Source organism: Phocoena phocoena, chromosome X (genome assembly GCF_963924675.1).
Source record: "Phocoena phocoena chromosome X, mPhoPho1.1, whole genome shotgun sequence".
Lineage (NCBI taxonomy): Eukaryota > Metazoa > Chordata > Mammalia > Artiodactyla > Phocoenidae > Phocoena > Phocoena phocoena.
In genome coordinates, this window is record NC_089240.1 from 96,613,432 (window position 1) to 96,636,493 (window position 23,062).

Sequence of the window (23,062 nt, forward strand, 5' to 3'; positions counted from 1 at the left end):
ACCAAACAACCCAATCCAAAAATGGGCAGAAGACCTAAATAGACATTTCTCCAAAGAAGATATACAGAGTGCCAACAAACACATGAAAGAATGCTCAACATCACTAATCATTAGAGAAATGCAAATCAAAACTACAATGAGATATCATCTCACACCAGTCAGAATGGCCATCATCAAAAAATCTAGAAACAATAAATGCTGGAGAGGGTGTGGAGAAAAGGGAACACTCTTGCACTTCTGGTGGGAATGTGAATTGGTTCAGCCACTATGGAGAACAGTATGGAGGTTCCTTAAAAAACTACAAATAGAACTACCATATGACCCAGCAATCCCACTACTGGGCATATACCCTGAGAAAACCAAAATTCAAAAAGAGTCATGTACCAAAATGTTCATTGCAGCTCTATTTACAATAGCCCGGAGATGGAAACAACCTAAGTGCCCATCATCAGACGAATGGATAAAGAAGATGTGGCACATATATACAATGGAATATTACTCAGCCCTAAAAAGAAATGAAATTGAGCTATTTGTAATGAGGTGGATAGACCTAGAGTCTGTCATACAGAGTGAAGTAAGTCAGAAAGAAAAAGACAAATACCGTATGCTAACACATATATATGGAATTTAAGGAAAAAAATGTCATGAAGAACCTAGGGGTAACACAGGAATAAAGACACAGACCTACTGGAGAATGGACTTGAGGATATGGGGAGGGGGAAGGGTGAGCTGTGACAGGGCGAGAGAGAGTCATGGACATATATACACTAACAAACGTAAGGTAGATAGCTAGTGGGAAGCAGCCGCATGGCACAGGGATATCGGCTCGGTGCTTTGTGACCGCCTGGAGGGGTGGGATAGGGAGGGTGGGAGGGAGAGAGACGCAAGAGGGAAGAGATATGGAAACATATGTTTATGTATAACTGATTCACTTTGTTATAAAGCAGAAACTAACACACCATTGTAAAGCAATTATACCCCAATAAAGATGTTAAAAAAAAAATTATACTGGAGGCCCCTCCCCAGTGGCCCTGCCCCTCCCGGCGGCCCCGCCCAGTGGGCCCTCCCTCAGCAGTGGTGCCACAAGCGGAGTGGATGCTGGCTGCCAGATGTCTGAGGAGGGGAAACCCTCACAGGTCACCTTCTGAGATCATCGTGACCCCGCCCACCAACACAGCCTCTGGGTGACCAGGCACTGCCCATGGGCTGCTCCTTTCCATAGATGGCACAATGTTTGCTCGAGGGCTGAAGCGGAAGTGTGCGGTGGATGAGGAGGCCGCGCCCGCCTACAGCCTGCAGCACCAGTCGCTCCTGGACATGTCATTGGTCAAGCTCCAGCTGTGCCACATGCTGGTGGAGCCCAACCTGTGCCATTCACTTCTCATCACCAACACGGACCAGCAGATTCAAGAGGAGATGACCCAGGATGGGAGATGGTGCATGCCGGTGCCCCAGACCACAGGGCGGGCGTCGCGCGACCTCCTAGTATCCACGGGGATCCTGTGCTGCTGCACGTGGAAGGGGGTTCACCTGGCCCCTGACCCCAGAGACCTGGCCTCTGACTTCCAAGTGGTCCCAGCGGTACAGGCTTCCGGAGCCTCTCTGGGTGGCATTTGGGGCAGGGATGGTCCTCGAGAAAACAGAGGAAGCTTTCATAAGTCACTCGATCAGATATTTGAAACACTGGAGAGTCAAAGCCCCGGTGCGTTAGAGGAACTGTTTTCCGACGTGGACGGCTCCTACTACGACCTGGACGCTGTGCTGACTGGCATGCTGGGCAGTGCCAAGTTGAGCCGGGACGGGCTGGATCATGTGGTGGATATCCTGGTGGAGACCTGAGCTGTGACTGGGGCACATAGCAGATGTGTTTGTGAGGCTGATGGAAACAGCCGGCGCACTGGGGGTGTGGGTGCCCACTACCCTGCAGCCGGGGCTGGCCTCTGGTTTGTCTGCCACTAGGAGAATGACCCAGAACAGCATCTGGCCCGCTCCCCTCTCTCCCTCCCTCCTGGCTGGGAGGCTTTTCCGCAGGCCAGTCATCGTGCCCGCCCTGGGCCCTTGTCTGTGTCCTGCTACAGCCCCACCAGAGGATGCCAGCCCCCTTCCTCATCCAGCCTCATCAAACTTTAGATAGGTGAATTTTCTAAAATTAAGTTTTGTACGTTTTGGGCAATATTTTGTCTTAAGATATATTTTTAAAATTTTATAATTTTATCACTTTAGATTTTTTAGCTATTTTCTTAAAAATAATGTATTTTGTCTATAAATATCCTCTGCTGCTACATTAGAAACTTTTATAACCTAAACAGTTGCAGTTGGTGTATTTCATTTATTTTAAGGTTTAACAAACACTGTTCTTTTTCCAACAAGCGTCACTGCCCTGAGTCTGCAGTGTCCACGCATGGTGATTTCCACTTTAGATTCGGGTGTGAGCCTTGCCCATATGCACTGCTGCGGTCAGAGCGAGGTCAGAGTTGAAGGCCTTGCATGGCGGTGCCTTTATCAGAACTGCTGTGCGAGCCACGTCTCCGTTAGACTTCAGTGTAGATTTTGGAGGGTTTTATTTATGCCCATTTATGTATGTGTCTTCAGAGCTGAAGGTCAGGTATGGTCTACCTGGAGATCATGCACGCCCTGAGGTGTCTTGGGCGGTGCCTCCAAAGGGTCTGAGACTCAGGGCCCCTCCTGCGCAGGTTCCCCAGCACAACTGACCTTCCTCCCGAAGATGCTGCCCTCTGTGTGCCCCTGCCTGGCTGGGCTGCTGGACCCGGGTCAGCTGGGCCCATGTGCCAGCGTGTTTGGGGAAGGTGTGTGTCAGTGCACCACTGGATTGGAGAATGTTAGCATAAATTTAAGCCTAGGATTAAAGAAATCTGTACACACGTCATTTATGGGCCCTCAATCTTGAGGGTCGTTGACAGTGGGGTTGGCTGGGTGCTTTGTGATCCTGCCACAGGCACTGAGTCCGCCCACAACTTTTAGATCTTTTTCACTTGTTTACAACTAAGACTGTACTCTCTCCCACCCCCACCCCACGTTTCCCATTTCTCATGCTTTTTCTTCCTTCTCCAGCCCTTAGCGAAAAGGGTGGTTTTCTTTTGCACATATGCTATTCTTAATAGCAGTGGTGTGCACCTCATTTTATTAAAAAATTATCCAACCAAAAAAACTTATACTGGAAGGACATAAAGCGATTAACATTGAATTGAGAAATATTATATTACTTGATTTTTCAGATACCTGTAGTGTGTCCAGTCATTTGGACTTTAAGAAATCTGGAGGTGGATTTTGCTCTGATACTTAATATATCTACAACCTTGGCCAAGGTCTACTTGATAAGTCTCAGTCTCCTCATGTGAAAAAAAAATAGATAATTTTTAAAATCTGTATTAAAAGGCAGTTTTGGGAGTTAGTGATTATGTATGGAGCTTAGCATAGTGCTTCACCCACAATAGTAAGCAATCTAAATTTTAATTACGCTCATTAGTGTAGACACAAGATATATGTAAATCCATTTTGTTCCACTGTGTGTGTGTGTGTGTGTGTGTGTGTGTGTACACGTATGTCTCAGTTTCGTCAAACTCCTTACACGGGAGTTTCTTCTCCTTTAGATGACCATTTAATAATATAATTGTTACCAAACTGAACTCAGGTTCACTTGCCTAACACTCAGCAAAGCCTGTCTGACACTGAGTTGTGGTGAAGGAAAGTACAGCAGTTATTGCAGGGCACCAAGCAAGATGAATGGGCAGCAAATACTCTAAAAACCCAAACTCCTTGATGGCTTCCAAGGAAGGGTTTTTAAAGGCAATATAAGGGATGAGGGTTGCAGTGTACATGATCAGCTTGTGGACCTTTTTCTGATTGGTTGGAGGTCAAAGTGATGTTTCAAGAATCTTAATCTAGGGACTTTCAAGATGGCGGAGGAGGAAGACGTAGAGATCACCTTCCTCCCCACCAATACATCAAAAATACATCTACATGTGGAATAACTCCTACATAACACCTACTGAATGCTGGCAGAAGACCTCAGACTTCCCAAAAGGCAAGAAAATCCCCATGTACCTGGGTAGGGCAAAAGAAAAAACAGAGATAAAAGAATAGGGATGGGACCTGCATGTCTGGGAGGGAGCTGTGAAGGAGAAAAAGTTTCCACACACTAGGAAGCCCCTTCACTGATGGAGATGGGGGTTAGGCGGGGGAGGAGGAAGCTTCAGAGCCATAGAGGAGAGCCCAGCAACAGGGGTGCAGAGGGCAAAGCAGAAAGATTACTGCACAGAGGATTGGTGCCAACCAGCACTCACCAGCCTGAGAGGCTTGTCTGTTCACCTGTTGGGGCAGGTGGGGCCTGGGAGCTGAGGCTCAGGCTTCACAGGTCAGATTCCAGGGAGAGGACTGGCGTTGGCTGCGTGAAGACAGCCTGAGGGGGCTAGTGCACCACAGCTAGCCAGTAGGGAGTCCGGGAAAAAGTCTGGACCTGCTGAAAAGGCAAGACACCACTGTTTCAGTGTGCGTGAGGAGAAGGAATTCCTTCCCCATGTGCCCAAAGAAGGCAGAGCACCGCCTAAGCGAGCTCCAGAGACAGGCGTGAGCCACAGCTATCAGCTCAGACCCCAGAGACAGACATGAAGTGGTAATGCTGCTGCTGCTGCCACCAAGAATCAAGTATGCAACCACAGGTCATTACCCACAGCACACCCCCCGGTCGTCCGGGAGCCTGTGCAGCTGCCACTGCCAGGGTCCCATGATCCAGTGACAAGTTCCCCAGGAGAACACATGGCATGCCTCAGGCTGTTGAAACGTCACACGGGCCTCTGCCACTGCTCGCCCCGCATTGCAGTTATGACTACTGTACCTCTCCCTTCCCATGGCCTCAGTGAGCAAGAGCACCTTAATCAGCCACTGCTTTAACCCCTTCCTGTCTGGGCAGGGAACAGACACCTGAGGACAACCTACACGCAGAGGTGGGGCCAAAACCAAAGCTGAACCCCAGGAGCTGTGCGAACAAAGAAGAGAAAGGGCAATCTCTCCCAGCAGCCTCAGGAGCAGCAGATTAAATCCCCACTATCAACTTGATGTACCCACCATCTGTGGAATACCTGAATAGACAATGAAACATCCCAAAATTGAGGCGGTGGACTTTGAGAGCAACTGTAGACTGAGAGTTTGCTGTCTGTGACTGATTTGTTTCTGACTGTTATGTTTATATTAGTTTAGTTTTTAGCACTTGTTATCACCAGTGGATTTGTTTACTGGTTTGGTTGCTCTCTTCATTTTTTATTATTTTTTCAAATTTTAATAATTTATTTATTTAATATTCTTTCTTTTATTCTCCCTTTTCTTTGGAGCCATGTGGCTGACAGGGTCCTGGTGCTCTGGCCTGGTATCAGGCCTGACCCTCCAAGGTGGGAGAGCCAAGTTCAGGACACTGGACGACCAGAGACCTCCCAGCCCCAAGTAATATCAGTCAGTAAGAGCTCTCCCAGAGATATCCGTCACAGCTCTAAGATGCAGCTCCAACCAATGGCCAACAAGTTCCAGTGCTGGACACCCCATGTTAAACAGCTAGCAAGACAGGAACACAACCCCACCCATTAGCAGAGAGGATGCCTAAAATCAGATCAAGTACACAGGCACCCCAAAACACACCACCAGATGCGGCCCTGCCCACCAGAAAGAGAAGATCCAGGCCCACCCACCAGAACACAGGCACCAGTTCCCTCCACCACAAAGCCTACACAAGCCACTGAACCAAGCTCACCCACTGGGAGCAGACACCAAAAACAATGGGAGCTATAAACCTGCAACCTGCAAAAAGGAGAAACCTAACACAGTAAGATAACAAGATGAAAAGACAGAGAACTATGCAGTAGATGAAGGAGCAAGGTAAAAACCCACCAGACCAAATAAATGAAGAGGAAATAGGCAACCTACCTGGAAAAGAATTCAGAGTAATGATGGTAAAGATGATCCAAAAGCATGGAAACAGAATGGAGAAAATACAAGAAATGTTTAACAAGGACCTAGAAGAACTAAAGAGCAAACAAACAATGATGAACAACACAGTACATGAAATTAAAAATTCTCTAGAAGGAACCAATAGCAGAATAACTGAGGCAGAAGAATGGATAAGTGACCTCGAAGATAAAATAGTGGAAATATCTACTGCAGAGCAGAAAAAGAATAAAGAATGAAAAGAATGGAGAAAAATCTCAGAGACTTCTGGGACAATATTAAACGCACCAAGAGTCAAATTATAGGGGTTCCAGAAGAAGAAGAGAAAAAGAAAGGGTCTGGGAAAATATTTGCAGAGATTATAGTTGAAAACTTCCCTAAAATGGGAAAGGAAATAGTCAATCAAATCCAGGAAGCGCAGAGTCCCATACAGTATAAATCCAAGGAGAAACATGCCAAGACACATATTAATCAAACGATCAAAAATTAAATACAAAGAAAAAATATTAAAAGCAGTAAGGGAAAACAAACAAATAACATACAAGGGAATCCCCATAAGGTTAACAGCTGATCTTTCATCAGAAACTCTGTAAGCCAGAAGGGAGTAGCAGGACATATATAAAGTGATGAAAGGGAAAAACCTAAAGGAAAGATTATTCTACCCAGCAAAGATCTCATTAGATTCGATGGAGAAACTAAAACCTTTACAAACAAGCAAAATTTAAGAGAATTCAGCACCACCAAACCAGCATTAAAACAAATGCTAAACAAACTAACCTAGACAGGAAACACATGGAAAAGACCTACAATAACAAACTCAAAACAGTTAAGTAAATCGTAATAGGAATATACATATTGATAATTTACTTAAATATAAATGGATCAAATGCTGCAACCAAAAGACATAGACTGGCTGAAAGGATACAAGAACAAGACCCATATATATGCTGTCTACAAGAGACACACTTCAGACCAAGGGACACTTACAGACTGAAAGTGAAGGGATGGAAAAAGATAATCCATGCAAATGGAAATCAAAAGAAAGCTGGAGTAGCAATTCTCATATCACAAAATAGACTTTAAAATAAAGACTATTACAAGAGACAAAAAAGGACACTACATAATGATCAAGGGATATTTCCAAGAAGAAGATATAACAATTGTAAATATTTATGTACCCAACATAGGAGCACCTCAATACATAAGGCAAATGATCACAGCCATAAAAGGGGAAATCGAAAGTAACACAATCATAGTAGGGGACTTTAGCACCCCACTTTCACCAAGGGACAGATCATCCAAAATGAAAATAAATAAGTAAATACAAGCTTTAAATGAAATATTACACAAGATGGACTTAATTGATATTTATAGGACATCCTATCCAAAAACAACAGAATACACTTTCTTCTCAAGTGCTCATGGAACATTCTCCAGGATAGATCATATCTTGGGTCACAAATCAAGCAAAGTAAATTTAAGAAAACTGAAATCATACCAAGTATGTTTTCTGACCACAACACTATAAGACTAGATATCAATTACAGGAAAAATCTGTAAAAAATACAAACACGTGGAGGCTAAACAATGCACTACTAAATAACCAAGAGATCACTGAAGAAATCAAAGAGGAAATCAAAAAATACCTAGAAACAAGTGACAATGAAAACACGATGACCCAAAACCTGTGGGATGCAGGAAAACCAGTTCTAAGAGAGAAGTTTATAGTAATACAATCCTACCTCAAGAAACAAGAAACATCTCAAATAAACAACCTAACCTCACACCTAAAGCGATTAGAAAAAGAAGAACAAAAAAATCCCCAAAGTTAGCAGAAGGAAAGAAATCACAAAGATCAGATCAGAAATAAATGAAAAAGGAATGAAGAAAACAATAGCAAAGATCAATAAAACTAAAAGGTGTTTCTTTAAGAAGAGACACAAAATTGATAAACCATTAGCCAGACTCATCAAGAAAAAAAGCAAGAAGACTCAAATCAACTGAAATAGAAATGAAAAAGGAGAAGTAACAATTGACGCTGTGGAAATACAAAGGATCATGAGAGATTACTGTAAGAAATTATAAGTCAATAAAATGGACAACCTGGAAGAAATGGGCAAATTCATAGGAAAGCAAAACCTTTCGAGACTGAACCAGGAAGAAATAGAAAATATAAACAGACCAATGACAAGCACTGGAATTGAAACTGTAATTAAAAATCTTCCAGCAAACAAAAGGCCAGGATCAGATGGCTTCACAGGTGAATTCTATCAAATATTTAGAGAAGAGCTAACACCTATCCTGCTCAAACTCTTCCAAAATATAGCAGAGGGAGGAACTCGTTCTATGAGGCCACCATCACCCTGGTACCAAAACCAGAAAAAGATGTCACAAAAAAGAAAACTACAGGCCAATGTCACTGATGAACATAGATGCAAGATCCTTGACAAAATACTAGCAAACAGAATCCAACAGCACATTAAAAGGATCATACTCCATGATCAAGTGGGGTTTATCCCAGAAATGCAAGAATTCTTTAATATACACAAATCAATCAAAGTGATACACCATATTAACAAATTGAAGGATAAAAACCATATGATAACATCAATAGATGCAGAAAAAGCTTCTGACAAAATTCAAGACCCATTTATGATAAAAACTCTCTAGAAAGTAGGCATAGAGGGAACTCACCTCACATAATCAAGGCCATATATGACCAACAGACAGCCAACATTGTTCTCAATGGTAAAAAACTGAAACCATTGCCTCTAAGATCAGGAACAAAACAAGGTTGCCCACTCTTACCAATATTATTCAATATAGTTATGGAGGTTTTAGTCACAGCACACAAAGAAAAAGAAATAAAAGGAATCTAAATCGGAAAAGAAGAAGTAAAACTGTCACTGTTTGCAGATAACATGATACTATACATTGAGAACCCTAAGATGCTACCAGAAAACTACTAGAGCTAATCAATGAATTTGGTAAAGTAGCAGAATACACAATTAATGCACAGAAATCTCTTGCATTCCTAAACACTAACGACGAAAAATATGAAAGAGAAATTAAGGAAATGCTCCCATTTACCATTGCAACAAAAAGAATAAAATACCTAGGAATAAACCTACCCAAGGAGACAAAAGACCTGTATGCTGAAAACTATGATACTGATGAAAGAAATTAAAGATGATACAAACAGATGGAGAGATATACCATGTTCTTGGACTGGAAGAATCAATATTGTGAAAATGACTATACTACCCAAAGGATTCTACAGATTCAATGCAATCTCTATCAAAATACCAATGGCATTTTTCACAAAACTAGAACAATAAATTCTACAATTTGTATGGAAACACAAAAGACCCCGAATAGCCAAAACAATCTAGAGAAAGAAAAATGGAGCTGGAGGAATCAGGCTCCCTGACTTCAGACTATACTACAAAGCTACAATAATCAAGACAGTATGGTACTGGCACAAAAACAGAAATATAGATCAATGGAACAGAATAGAAAGCCCAGAGATAAACCCACACACATATGTTCACCTTATCTTTGATAAAGGAGGCAAGAATATACAGTGGAGAAAAGACAGCCTCTTCAATAAACAGTGCTGTGAAAACTGGAAAGTTACATGTAAAAGAATGAAATTGGAACACTCCCTAACACCATACACAAAAATATACTCAAAAGGGATTAAAGACCTAAATGTAAGGCCAGACACCATCAAACTCTTAGAGGAAAACATAGGCAGAACACTTTATGACATAAATCACAGCAAGATCCTTTTTGACCCCCTCCTAGAGTAATGAGAATTAAAACAGAAATAAACCAATTGGACCAAATTAAAAGCTTTTTCACAGCACAGCAAACCATAAACAAGACGAAAAGACAACCCTCAGAACGGGTGACAGTATTCACAAACGAAGCAACTGACAAAGAATTAACCTCCGAAATATACAAAGAGCACATGCAGTTCAATGTCACAAAATCAACCCAGTCCAAAATTGGTTAGAAGACCCAAATAGACACTTCTCCAAAGAAGATATACAGATTGCCAACAAACACATGAAAGGATGCTCAACATCACTAATCATTAGAGAAATGCAAATCAAAAGTACAGTGAGGGGCCTCCCTGGTGGCGCAGCGGTTGAGAGTCTGCCTTCCGATGCAGGGTACACGGGTTTATGGCCCGGTCCGGGAAGATCCCACATGCCACGGAGTGGCTAGGCCCATGAGCCATGGCCGCTGAGCCTGCGCATCTGGACCCTGTGCTCCGCAACGGGAGAGGCCACAACAGTGAGAGGCCCACGTACCACAAAAAAAAAAAAAAAGGACAGTGAGGTATCGCCTCACACCATTCAGAATGGCCACCCTCAAAATTTCTACAAAGAATAAATGCTGGAGAGGGTGTGGAGAAAAGGGAACCCTCTTGCACTGTTGGTGGGAATGTAAATTGATACAGCCACTATGGAGAACACTATGGAGGTTCTTTAGAAAACTAAAAACAGAAGTAACATATGACCCAGCAATCCCACTACTGGGCACATACCCTGAGAAAACCATAATTCAAAAAGAGTCATGTACCACAATGTTCACTGCAGCTCTATTTACAATAGCCAGGACATTGAAGCAATCTAAGTGTCCAATAACAGATGAACGGATAAAGAAGATGTGGCACATATATATAATGGAATATTACTCAGACATAAAAAGAAATGAAATTGAGCTATTTGTATTGAGGTGGATAGGCCTAGAGTCTGTCATATACAGTGAAGTAAGTCAGAAAGAGAAAAATAAATCACGTATGCTAACACACATATATGGAATCTAGAAAAAAAAAAGGTTCTGAAGAACCTAGGGGCAGGACAGGAATAAAGACTAAGACATAGAGAATGGACTTGAGGACACAGGGACGGGAGAGGTAAGCTGGGACGAAGTTAGAGAGTGGCATGGAGTTATATATACTACCAAATGTAAAATAGATAGCTAGTGGGAAGCAGCACATAGAACAGGGAGACCAGCTTGGTGCTTTGTGTCCACCTAGAGGGGTGGGATAGGGAGGGTGGGAGGGAGACACAAGAGGGAGGGGATGTGGGGATATATGTATACATATAGCTGATTCACTTTGTTATACAGTAGAAACTAACACAACATTGTGAAGCGATTATATTCCAATAAAGATGTTTAAAAAAAAAACTTTTCATCAACTTTTTGGTTCCAGTCAGTCGGGGATCTACATGCTTGTGGTCATCATGTAGTCACCATGCTCCACCTAGGTGGGGTCTTATTTCCTACAAAACAACTCAAATATATGCATTACATTGTTGTGTATATCCCTTCAGTAGGAACTAGGGGTCCTGTAATTCTCTTTTGTCACTGAACTATTCTTTAAACTACCATTACTTTTCTTGCTTGACTGCTTTTCCTTTGTTTCTGCATTACTCACTTCTCTAATTAGTAACACTTGAGTGTGCTCTTTGGAACTTGAGAAAGGCCTAGAAGACTAATGCCTTTTTTTAAAGCAAGAAATGGGGAACACAGAAGGGCTTTTGTACCCAGGAAGGCCCTACAGATTCCTGCTCAGTTTCAATCCCCCCTTTTGATACTCCCCAGTTGTGAGGGGAACAGGGGTGAGACAAGAAAAGGAATAAAGTTTTGAATAGAGAGGTAAATCATAAACTTTTCAGGGAAACTCAGTATTAGAAGGACTTGGTTTCATAATCATTAAATCAGTTCATTTTACTGTCTAGCAAGCAACCTCAAGATCCCATTTGCAAACAACAAGTACTTATTGTTGGTGTATCTGAGATTGCGCTAGGCCATTCTGCTTATCTTGTCTGGGTTTGCTCACATGTCTGTGGGTTAGCTGGCTGGTCTGCTGTCTCAGCTTGGGTATATACGGTGACTCAGCTCTGCTCCACATGTCTCTTTTCCTCTAATTTATGGGTTGGTGGGCTAAATTCAGCCTACCACCTGTTTTTATAACTGAAGTTTTATTGGATCACAGACCTGCCCATTTGTTTACATACTGTGTATGGCTGCTTTTGCACGACAAAAGCAGTGTGAAGTAGTTGCAACAGAACTATATGGCCTGCAAAACCTAAAATATTTATTATCTGTTACTTTACAGAAAAAGTTTGCCTACCCTTGTTCTAAAAGGCCAGCCCTGGCAGTTCTCCTGGTGATGACAATGATAGAAAAGCATGGGCACCAACTCATGTGCCTATTTTGAGCCTCCGTGTCACATGTGCTAATATTCAATTAGCCAAAGCAAGTCACATGCTTGAGTCCAGGGGCAAGGGGCAAAGAGTAAAGAGTGGTAAAGAGTGTGGAAGCGGGAAGGATAAAATGACTGAGGCCAATAATGCAATCTACAATTCATTTTCATGATCTTTCTTTTTGAAGAATAGTCACATGTGTGTACTTGTTTAGAACTTGCTACTTTCTCTTCCAGCAACTCTTTCAATACATAAAGAACCAATGATCTACCCCAAGGGTCAGCAAACTTTTTCCATAAGGGGCTAGATATTAAATATTTTTGGCTTTGTTGGACACGATCTCCTTCACAACTACAAATCTGTTGTTGTCACGTAAAGTGGCCATAGACAATATGTAAACAAATGAGTTTGGCTGTGTTCCAATAAAACTTTATTCACAAAACAGGCCACAGTTTGCCTGTTCCTAATCTACCACATATAAAAAATAAGAAAACTGAGACACAAAGTATTTAGATAACTTTTTCAGGATCACACAACTAAGTGATGATTAAATAAGACGAGAGCTATAGTCATACAGTGGCCAACCCAGAAGATATATTTTGTTTGGTTCCACATAAAGTTACAAGATTTGACTTGTCTGTCAACATGTAAAAACTGGGAGAATTTATATAAAAATCTGGATGTCCGGGTTTTCTTAAAAATTGGATCCCATGGAAATACTGGACTCAAATTCCTACAATGCAACAATTGGTAGGAGTCAAGTAACTGCCATCTCATTAGATATACTGTCAGTTCCACCATTTTTTGAGACACTGCATTTGGCCCAGCTCACTCATTTACATTATTTTACTGACCCCTGTGGGCATAATTTTACTACCATGGACTTAGAACACAGTCCTTTTAATTCCCCAGTCCTGGGTTTTTTCCACTTGACTACTTCATCTGGTCAAGTCACTCTGATATGGTTAAGTGTTAGGTTTTAAGATTTCTAAGAACTGCTTTCTCTTTGAAGAAGTGTTTCCCTCCTCTATGGATTTCTGGAGATGATGAGACTTTCCAACTTAATTAGTTTAGAATCGATAAAAATGTGTTTCAGAGAAGTAATTTATGATCAAATCTCTTCTTTATTACAATTGAAGGTATAATTTGCAATGCCTGAGTTGATTTTAAACTTTGGACTGTCTTTAATAAATATTTCTTAGCACCTGAGCTAGAAATATTGGAAAAGAAAGTGAACAAAAAAGTGGTTTAAGGGAAAATGCTCCTTGAACATACTCCTTATTAAAATTTTATGGTCATTAAATGAATTGAGAATTATTTGGTGCCACAAAAGTTGATAGATTCACATTCAGAGATTCTTCATCTTCATTTGAAAATAGGTGAAAGTAATGACATTTTTAGAAAATTCCACCTCATGTATTGAAGTTTGTATATGACACATCTTTTTGGTAATTAGCTTCCTTTGCTCAAGGGCTCAAATCAATCACCTGATTATGATTAAAGATCATCTTACAAATTTACATCATATAACAAATATCAGCAACTAACATCCCCAAACACTTGTAGCTAATCACATATCATAGACTAAAGGTCATGCCTGTGGAAAAGAGGAAAAGAAAAAGAAAACTAATATTAACTTTTACAACAATGCCATTCAATGTGCTAGGTGCTTTATAGACATTTATCCTCATTTAATCTACAAAGCAATACAGTGGAATTGGTGCTTTTATTATTTCCAGTTTATAGTAGGGGAAACTGAGGCTCAGAGTACATAAGTAGCCTGCCTAAAATCATCTAGTTAGGTGACAAAAGCTGGATTCTTTTAGGCAGGTCTGTCAGACTCCTGTGTAGAAAGCAACATGGGGGTAGCATGGAAGATAACAGTACTGGATCTATCTAGGAGGTAGGAAAACTGGACAGTGTAGTAATAGCTTTCTTATTTAGTGAGCCAGCTTGACTAGATCAGAGCAAGGCCCAATCAAGGCTAAATGCAAGGATCATAGATAAAATAAGCAAAGCTACTATAAGGCTTAAAGATTATCAAAAGGCATCTCTTCATGACTATACACAGAATGAGGCTAATGCTGTTGCGCTTATTCTGGCATTCAAATGAAAAATTCCAGCTTTGGAAGGTTTGTTCACAGAAGTGTTCCGAATTTGCAGAATTATAATAAAAGGCTTTCAAATATTTCATCAATCCATTTTGAGCTATTGTGGCATTCTTTTTGTCAAGGATTTTGAGTGAGTTTATTTGCCTGTGATTATTAAGGCTCTCATAGAAGCATAAAAAGTAAGCTCTCTTGAAAAAGAATTTAACTCATTAAGTTCTGTTTTGCCTAACCTGCACATTTGCATTGTTTGGTCCTCCCCTCAGAGAAAATTGATGCATACTCCCCTTGTCCTGCAAAACTACTGGCAATTTTGCCAAGAGAAAATTTCTAAGAATGCCTCTTGGTATGGAAGAAAGTGAAGTGTTACATGAAAATAAGTAGAAATAGTTTTCAAAAGAACTATTTAAGCAGTTGAGTGCAATTTGCAACAGGATTTTGTACACACTGTTGCAAGACTAACTGAGCATGAAGTTGTATGTGCAAAGCATCAGATGTTCAAAAAAGATTTTGTGTCCAGACTGACATTCTGATCACCACCCCTTTTATCTTTGACATAAATGAACCAAACAGTAGACCAATAGCTTTAAGTACGTTTTCTGTTGTGGCAAACTCTTCAACATTTATAGGAATTGCTTTGTGAAAAAACTGGAAGGTCACATGATAGGCTAGCCATAACCAAATGATCATGGTCAAATTCTTTATTTTTGTCTTCCTGTTTCTATCTCCATTAGATAGCGGTTATTTTTAATATTTTTGTAACTTTTTTCTATTTTTTTCCTGGAACTCTCCTGGATGCTTTTCTTACATTAGCAATATTAGAATAGTCAAGATTATGCAAGGCAATAAAAGCTTAAGTAAAATAAAGATTTTTATATATGAGTTCTCACACTGCCTAGCTGAGACCATTCTAGATAGCTGATACAACCAGTTTTTGGAAAACTGGTTCATGCAACTTGAAATAGGAAGAAAACTCAATTCTTAGTATACCAAAATTTGGATGCTTGCACATTTTTACCTACAGGACATAATTAATAATGTAGAACTTCAGAAATGAAGTTATAAGAAGTATCCATCTGGGAGGGAGGGAGACGCAAGAGGGAAGACATATGGGAACATATGTACATGTATAACTGATTCACTTTGTTATAAAGCAGAAACTAACACACCATTGTAAAGCAATTATACCCCAATAAAGATGTTTAAAAAAAAAAGTATCCATCTATAAAACAAACCACTCTAGCTATTTTGAACAGAAAGATTTGTATTACAGGGAATTTTGTGCTTATGAAATCATTAGAAGGTATAAGTGAGCAAGATTTAGACTGGGAACCAAGAACAACTCCCAGAACAACACAGAATTGTCCCTCCGCAGGAGCTGATATCTACACCACAATCAGCAATCCGGAAAATTAAGACACCATTGTAAAAAGTGCTGCGGAAAAGTACCATATCACCTAAGTTATGACCTGGAAATCAGAGAGCTACTAACAGAACTGCTGGATGCAGAACCACACAGGGCTCCCCAGATCTATACCAGCAAAATAGATGTTTTATATGTGTGTCTCTCCTAACATTTAATGCAGTTATGAATGCAAGTGTTGGGTGAATGCCTCTGGTGGAAACCTGAAACCCTAGCTACAAAGGGATTTTGGAAATATAACTTTTAGCTTGCTAGCGTCTGCCATTCAGAAGGATAGCCTAAGAGCTGAAACAGATATTGAATCAATGTACCACATCTGCTGTACCAAAGGGCCTGGAGGAAACCTTATCACAAGTACTAGTTTTAAAAAATAGATTATTTTTAAGAAGGGAGTCAATACCTATAAATCATTTTAGTATAAAAATGATATAATTAAAGTGTATTTCTGGTACATTTATACCCATCCTAAATTGATGTATTTGAGAACTTGATATTTCAAATAATACTTATTGAGCACCTGAAACACTTAAGAAGTTGGGCAAGGGGAGTCAGACATGGTCCCTGTACTTGAGAAATCCACATTCTAACTTGGAATAGAAGAGCTGGGGACAATTGACAATACAAAATAACGTGTGTTAAATACTGATAAAGTGCTGACTGTACTAGAGAAGACTCAGGAAAGGTTTTAGGAAGGATGTGGCAGTTAAACTTGGCCTTACAGAATGAGTGAGGGCAAGCAAAAGCAAATACTTGTAATTTTACAGCAATTTTCAGTTTAAAAAATATGTTTACATATATTTTTTCATTTTACTTTCCCAGCAATTTATAACTAGAGAAATGTTTTCCATATTCCACAGTTTTTTTTTAATTGAGGTTGAGACCACATAGCTAGGAAGCAGCAGAGATAGAAAATGAACTCATGTATGTTTCACTCCAATCCTGCTGATCAACCATGTCACACTGGCACTCTCAGAGGGATTTAGACACATAGAAATTCCTATATAGAGAAAGAAGAATGAACAAAATAACACTGGAATAAAAGCTGTTATACTTTAGAAACTGCAAGCAATTGCATTTGGCTGGATTGCAAAGAATATAAAGAAAGTAGAGAGACTAGAGAGCAAAGATGAATTAGGACCAGACAGTAGGTAAGTCTGAATATCAGACTAAAGCAATAGACATCTAATTAAATTTTTAGAAAGAAATGATTACTGCAGTGATTTATTAAAAAAAATCATGCACTAATTTGTAGGGTTGAAATGCAGTGTGAAAAAGACTAGAGACTGAAATGGGGGAAATAAGGATCTCATAATTGCCTAGGTGAGAGTAATGAGGGTATAAATTAGTTTGGTAGGACTATGAATCAAGACTTCTATCTCCAGCAATATGATTAACTACATATTTTGACATACAGCCCCAACAATCTCAAAAATGCAGAAATGATGGATCAAACCTAATAAATATCTTTCCAAATCAATACATAGCTGAGCTCATAGGAAAGCAAGGGAAATTCCCATGGATTAAAACTGAAGACAGCTGTAAAACAAAATGGTACACTGAAGCTAAGCCTACTAGAGCCCTAGAAATATTTGTCAATCTCCTTAAATAAGAGGCTTGTATTTCAATAATCTGCCACGTAGACGTAGGTGACATAGCCTTGGGCCAATACAAGGTAGAGAGTTGCAAAAGAACTTTCTCACCCTCGAAAAACCTGATATAACTAAATACTCAGTGAATGGGTAGAAAACAACTGGCAGAATACATATGGCTCTGAGTAGATAAAAGCTTCCTGAGAGTAGTATCCTATCAATAGGCCTGATTATGTCTATATCTAGTCTTCTGGTTTTAAGGTATAATAGCTATGTGATCCAAGAAAATATAAACTGAGAAATTAACTTAATCCTTGGTTGGTAGTCAACTAAGGCATCTTTCAGAACCTAGTACACATTAACGGAGAAATGGACCCTCAAACCAGGCTTTCCAGGATTTCCACGGGTAAAGTTACATTAAGCATAAATTCACAATCCAAAATCATATATATTATGACCAGGCAGGACATCTCATAGTAGTAGCAATAGAGGCAGTAGTGGCATTATGATTTTTCACTCTGCCTAAACTGAGCTTCAGACTATCAAAGAAATATTGAAGTGCTTGTGAGCATTAAATATATTTAACTACATCACTAAGAATAAATGATGGGAATAAGGATGAATGAATATATGTAAATGATATGGGTTCTAATGATGATATATTACAACTATCGAAAATCATGGTGAGAAGAAGGAAAAATCAATGGTAAGTAGAATAAGCTGGTTCATTGTCTTATATATATTTTTATTGGGAATATAGGGATATAGCTTTAATTTAGATGATTGGGGAAAGGAAAATGAAAAAAAAGATTTGTAGCTATTTTCAGTAATGCTTATAGTAACAAACTAACAGAAAGTACCTTAAAAAAAAAGATTAAGGATAGTAAGAATATAATGGCAATTATCAGAACAAAAAATAAAATCTTCCTAAAGATCAACGTTAGTATGAGAAAGATCTCATAGAAAACCCTTTAGCTACAGAGTTTGATAGAGAACAGAACTGACACTAAATATATTACACATAATATAGTCATGACTCACAGATTAAAAGAAAAATATTTTAGATTAACTGAAGCAGAATACAAACCTATACTTTATACAAAGACACATCTAACATACAGAGATTCAAAAGGTTAAAAATAAAAGGATACATATTTTCATACCAAACAAGCAAATAAAAAGAGAGCAAGAGTCAAGCTCTTAATATCTAACAAGGTAGAATTCATATTAAAAAGCATTAACACAAAGACAGATTTTATAATGCTCAGTCTATAATTCATAATGATGTAATCAATATTGTACAGGTAAATATTATCTCTGGTACCCTGGATTATAAAGAATATATCTTTTTTTAAGTGTATACTAAATTTATGAAAACTGAATATTTGGTTGTTTTGAAAAATCTCAATTCCAAAAATGGGAAATATTACAGACATAATTCTCTAACTCCAGTGTGATAAAATTAGAAATTAAACACATTTTTTTTTACAAGATATTTCCACCTGAAAATTTTTTAAAAAGCATGCTAGTGAGCAACGCTTAGGTCAAAGTAGAAATATAAAACAAAAATTGGAGAATTTCTTATACATAACAATGGAATACAGCAAAAGCAGTTGTCAGAGGAAAATTATGCAATTAAATACCTCTATCAACAAAATTGAAAAATCAAAATAAATGAACCACTCAGTTAAAAGAAATCCATAATTAAAAATAAAGAGAAACAATTAAGGAAATAATGAAATCAGATATTAGTGAGCTAGAAAATAGAAAACTACAGCAATCATAAATAAACAATAAAGCTGGTTCATTGCAAAAAAATTTTAATACTGCATTATTAAATAACCTAATGGAAAGGGGAAAGGTACCACAAATGCACATAATCAGAAATGAAAAGTGGAAAATAATCATCAATTGTTTTAAATGAGACTATTTTGCACAAATAAATGCAATTCAATTTTAAAATCTAAAAACAAATAATTCCCTAGGAATTATAGTTTACAAAATTTGACTGCAGTCAAACTAAAAATACTAAAGAGACTATTTCCCATAGAAAAAAATAGACAGTCATAAAGTACTCACTTGCAAAAAAACACTAGACCTATATATATATATATATATATATATATATATATATATATATATATATCTTCCCAAGGGAATTCTATAAAACCTTTAAAGATCTGTTAACTCCAGTGTTTCTAAAACAATTACAAACCACGTAAAAGAAAATCTCCATATTAGTTTTATATGGCAAGTATAACATTGACATCCAAATGAAATCTACAGTCTGGTATCACTTATAAATATTTAATGCAAAAAGTGTACATAAAACATTAGCAAACAGAATCCAGCTGCACATTAAGAATAACATATTATTTGGGATTATATAACTAATTGGGTTTTATTTGAGAATGCAATGGTGATTCAACAGAAAGAAATGAATACAATGATCATATTAATAAAACTAAAAAGAAAAAAATCATCTTTATTAGATGCCTAAAAGGCATTCCATGAAATTCAGCAACCATTAATTTTTTAAAAACATTAAATCAAATAGGAATCTATGGATATTTTTATACAATCATCAGCCCTGAAACCAGCATATTTCTCGATTAGTAAATTTCACAGATTTCCCTACTAAAGTATGCTCACTGTCTCTACTACTACTTACATTGCATTATATGTATTAGAACACTTGGATAAGAGAAAGCAATTGAAAATATAAATCTAGAACAGATAAAACAATGTGTTTGCAGGTATGATTATATAACTGAAAAACCAAAAGAATCAATGGAAAATTATAAATAATAAAAGAATTTAGTAAAGTAGCAGTAGCAATATATAAAATTAAGATATAGAACACAATAAACTTCATATATAAACCGAGAGTAAAAGATCTATTTACTAAAAACTATAAGACATTGATGAAAGAAGTTGATGAAGACACAAATAAATGGAAAGACATCCTGTATTCATATATCAGAAGAGTTAATTGTTAAATGTCCATACTATCCAAAGCCATCTATAGATTAAATGCAATCCCTATCAACATTCCAATAGCCTTTTTCATAGATAGAAAAAAAAACTTGAAATTTGTATTGAACTAAAGAAGACTCCAAAAATCCACAGCAATCTTGAGAAAGAACAAAGCTGGAGGACTCCCACTTCTGGATTTCAAACTATAGTACAAATCTACAGTAATTAAAACAGTATGCACTGGCATAAAAATAGACACAAGGACCATTAGAACAGAATTGAGGGCCCAGAAATAAACCCTCACACACATGGTCAATTAATATTTGACGTGAGCCAAGAATACTTAATGGTGAAACATAGTCTCTTCAATAAATGATGTTGGGAAAACTGGATATTAACATGCAAAAGAATGAAACTGGACCTTTATCTTACACCACTCACAAACATTAACTCAAAATGGATTAGGGACATACACTTAAGACCTGAAACCATGAAACTCCTAGAAGAAAACAAGGATAAAGCTCCTTGACATCAGTCTTGGCAATGATTTTTTTTTATATGACACCAAAAGTATAAGCAACAAGATCAAAAAAATCAGTAAGTGAAAGCTTCTGCACAGCAAAAGAAACAAACAAAATAAAAAGGTGGAAAATATTGCAAACCATATACATGATAAGGGATTCATATCCAAAATTTATAAGGAACTCATAACTTAATAGCCAAAAATAAGTAATTCAATTAAAAAACTTAATTGGCAGCAAATCTGAATAGACATTTCTCCAAAGACAAATAAATGGCCAACAAGTACATGAAAAGGTGCTTTACATCACTAATCAGGGAAGTGTAAATCAAAACCATGATGAACTATCACTTCACACCTGTTAGAATGACTGCTATGAAAAAGACAACAAATAACAAGTGTTGGCCATTTACAACAAATAACAAGGATGTGGAGAAAAGGGAACCTTTGTTCACTGTCAGTGAGAATGTAAACTGGTACAGCCACTATGATATACAGTATGGAGTTTCCCCCCAAAATTAAAAATTGAGCTACCATATGATCTAGAGTTGGGCTGTACTTCGCAGGCCTGCAAACCTTGTAATTGCCCAGCCTCAAGATTAAAGAAAGAGCCTGGAGCAGGGCTGCTACTTTTAAACGGGAAAGAGACTCTGAGGTTTATAGGATATCATCAATATAATGGAAGGGAAAGACATCGCTCATGGTAGTCAGCTGCCACAGGGCCCCACATGCTAGTGGATGGCCACCTCAGGATTACCCCAGTAACTTTTCATTTCTCGTCCTTATTTTCCAACATCTCGGTGCTCATAGGAGTCTCCTCGGGCCTCTTGGCTGCCTCACCAATTGTTGGGCTGCACCCTGCAGGCCTGCAAGCCTTGTTTATTGCCCAGACTCAAGACCGAAAAAATAGCCCAGAGGCAGTGACAGAGACATTAACAGTTTATTGGACAGGGGATCTTACATGTTTGAAGCAAAAGGTCCCGGAGCAACACCCCATGATGGACGGCAGACGGCAGACGGCAGACGGCAGACGGCAGACGGCAGACGGCAGACGGCAGACGGCAGACGGCAGACGGCAGCCATCTTTGCTACTGGGGGGCAGGGAGAAGGAGGCTACAATTTATAGGGTGAATTTACGTCAGATTGGCTCATCAGTTACCAGGGAAACCAGCAGCTGGGACCCATCCCTCACAGCCTCTCAGGTTAACAACCATCAGGAGGGCAGGTATTTGCCTTTAATAAACTAGCAGGTGGAGTCATTCTGGCCTAAGGATTAGAATAATCACTAGTTGGGGCAGGGGGCAAGCACATTCATGTGAGTAGGGTGTGGGTGAAGCAGGCACTGGTTGAGCAGGGGATGAACAGCCATTTTGAGTGGCCTGACCATACATCCAGCAATCCCACTTCTGGGTATATATCTGAAGGAAAAGAAATCTCTATGTCAAAGAGCTATCAGAACCCTCACGTTCATATCAGCACTATTTACAATAGCCAAGACATGGAAACAACGTAAATGTCCATGGACAGATTAATGGATAAAGAAGTTGTGGGGTGTGTGTGTGTGTGTGTGTGTGTGTGTGTGTGTTATTCAGCCGTAAAAAAGAAGGAAATCCTGCCATTCAGGACATCATGGATGGACTTTGAAGGCATTATGTTAAGTGAAATAAGTTGGACAGAGAAAGACAAATATTGTATGATTTCACTTATATATGGAATCATTAAAAAAAAAACTCGTAGAAAGAGATCAGATTTGTGGTTACCAGAGGGAGGGGGTGGGTGTACGGGAATTGGATGAAGGTGGTCAAAGGGTACAAACTTCCAGGTTTAAGATAAATAAGTCCTGGGAAAGTAATGTACAACATGATGACTATACTTAACACCACTATATGGTATATTTGAAAGTTGCTAAGAGAGTATATCCTAAAAGTTATTTTCACAAGGAAAAAAACTGTAACTATACAAAGTGATGGATATTAACTAAACTTACTGTGGTAATCATTTCACAATATATGTACGTCAAGCCATTATGCTGTACACCTTAATGTTTTCGTATTGGGATTTTTTTTAACTTTTTATTTTATATTGGAGTATAGTTGATTAACAATGTGTTAGTTTCAGATGTACAGCAAAGTGATTCAGTTATACATATACATGTATCAGTTCCTTTTCAAATTCTTTTCCCATTTAGGTTGTTACATAATATTGAGCAGAGTTCCCTGTGCTATACAGTAGGTCCTTGTTGGTTATACAGTAGGTCCTTGTTGGTT

General features: G+C 38.7%; 1 protein-coding gene across 1 annotated transcript; it reads left to right on the forward strand.

Annotated features, from left to right (window-relative positions):
- Positions 1–1,317: 1,317 nt before the first annotated feature.
- LOC136142230 (cell division cycle-associated protein 4-like) lies at positions 1,318–1,839 on the forward strand. Its single transcript, XM_065900248.1, has one exon. It carries the CDS (start codon positions 1,318–1,320, stop codon positions 1,837–1,839), a length of 522 nt encoding a protein of 173 aa, XP_065756320.1.
- The last annotated feature ends 21,223 nt before the right edge of the window (positions 1,840–23,062 follow it).

Excerpts from the sequence above, each read along its gene's own strand:
- LOC136142230 (XM_065900248.1), top strand. The coding sequence starts at position 1,318 with ATGTCATTGGTCAAGCTCCAGCTGTGCCACATGCTGGTGGAGCCCAAC.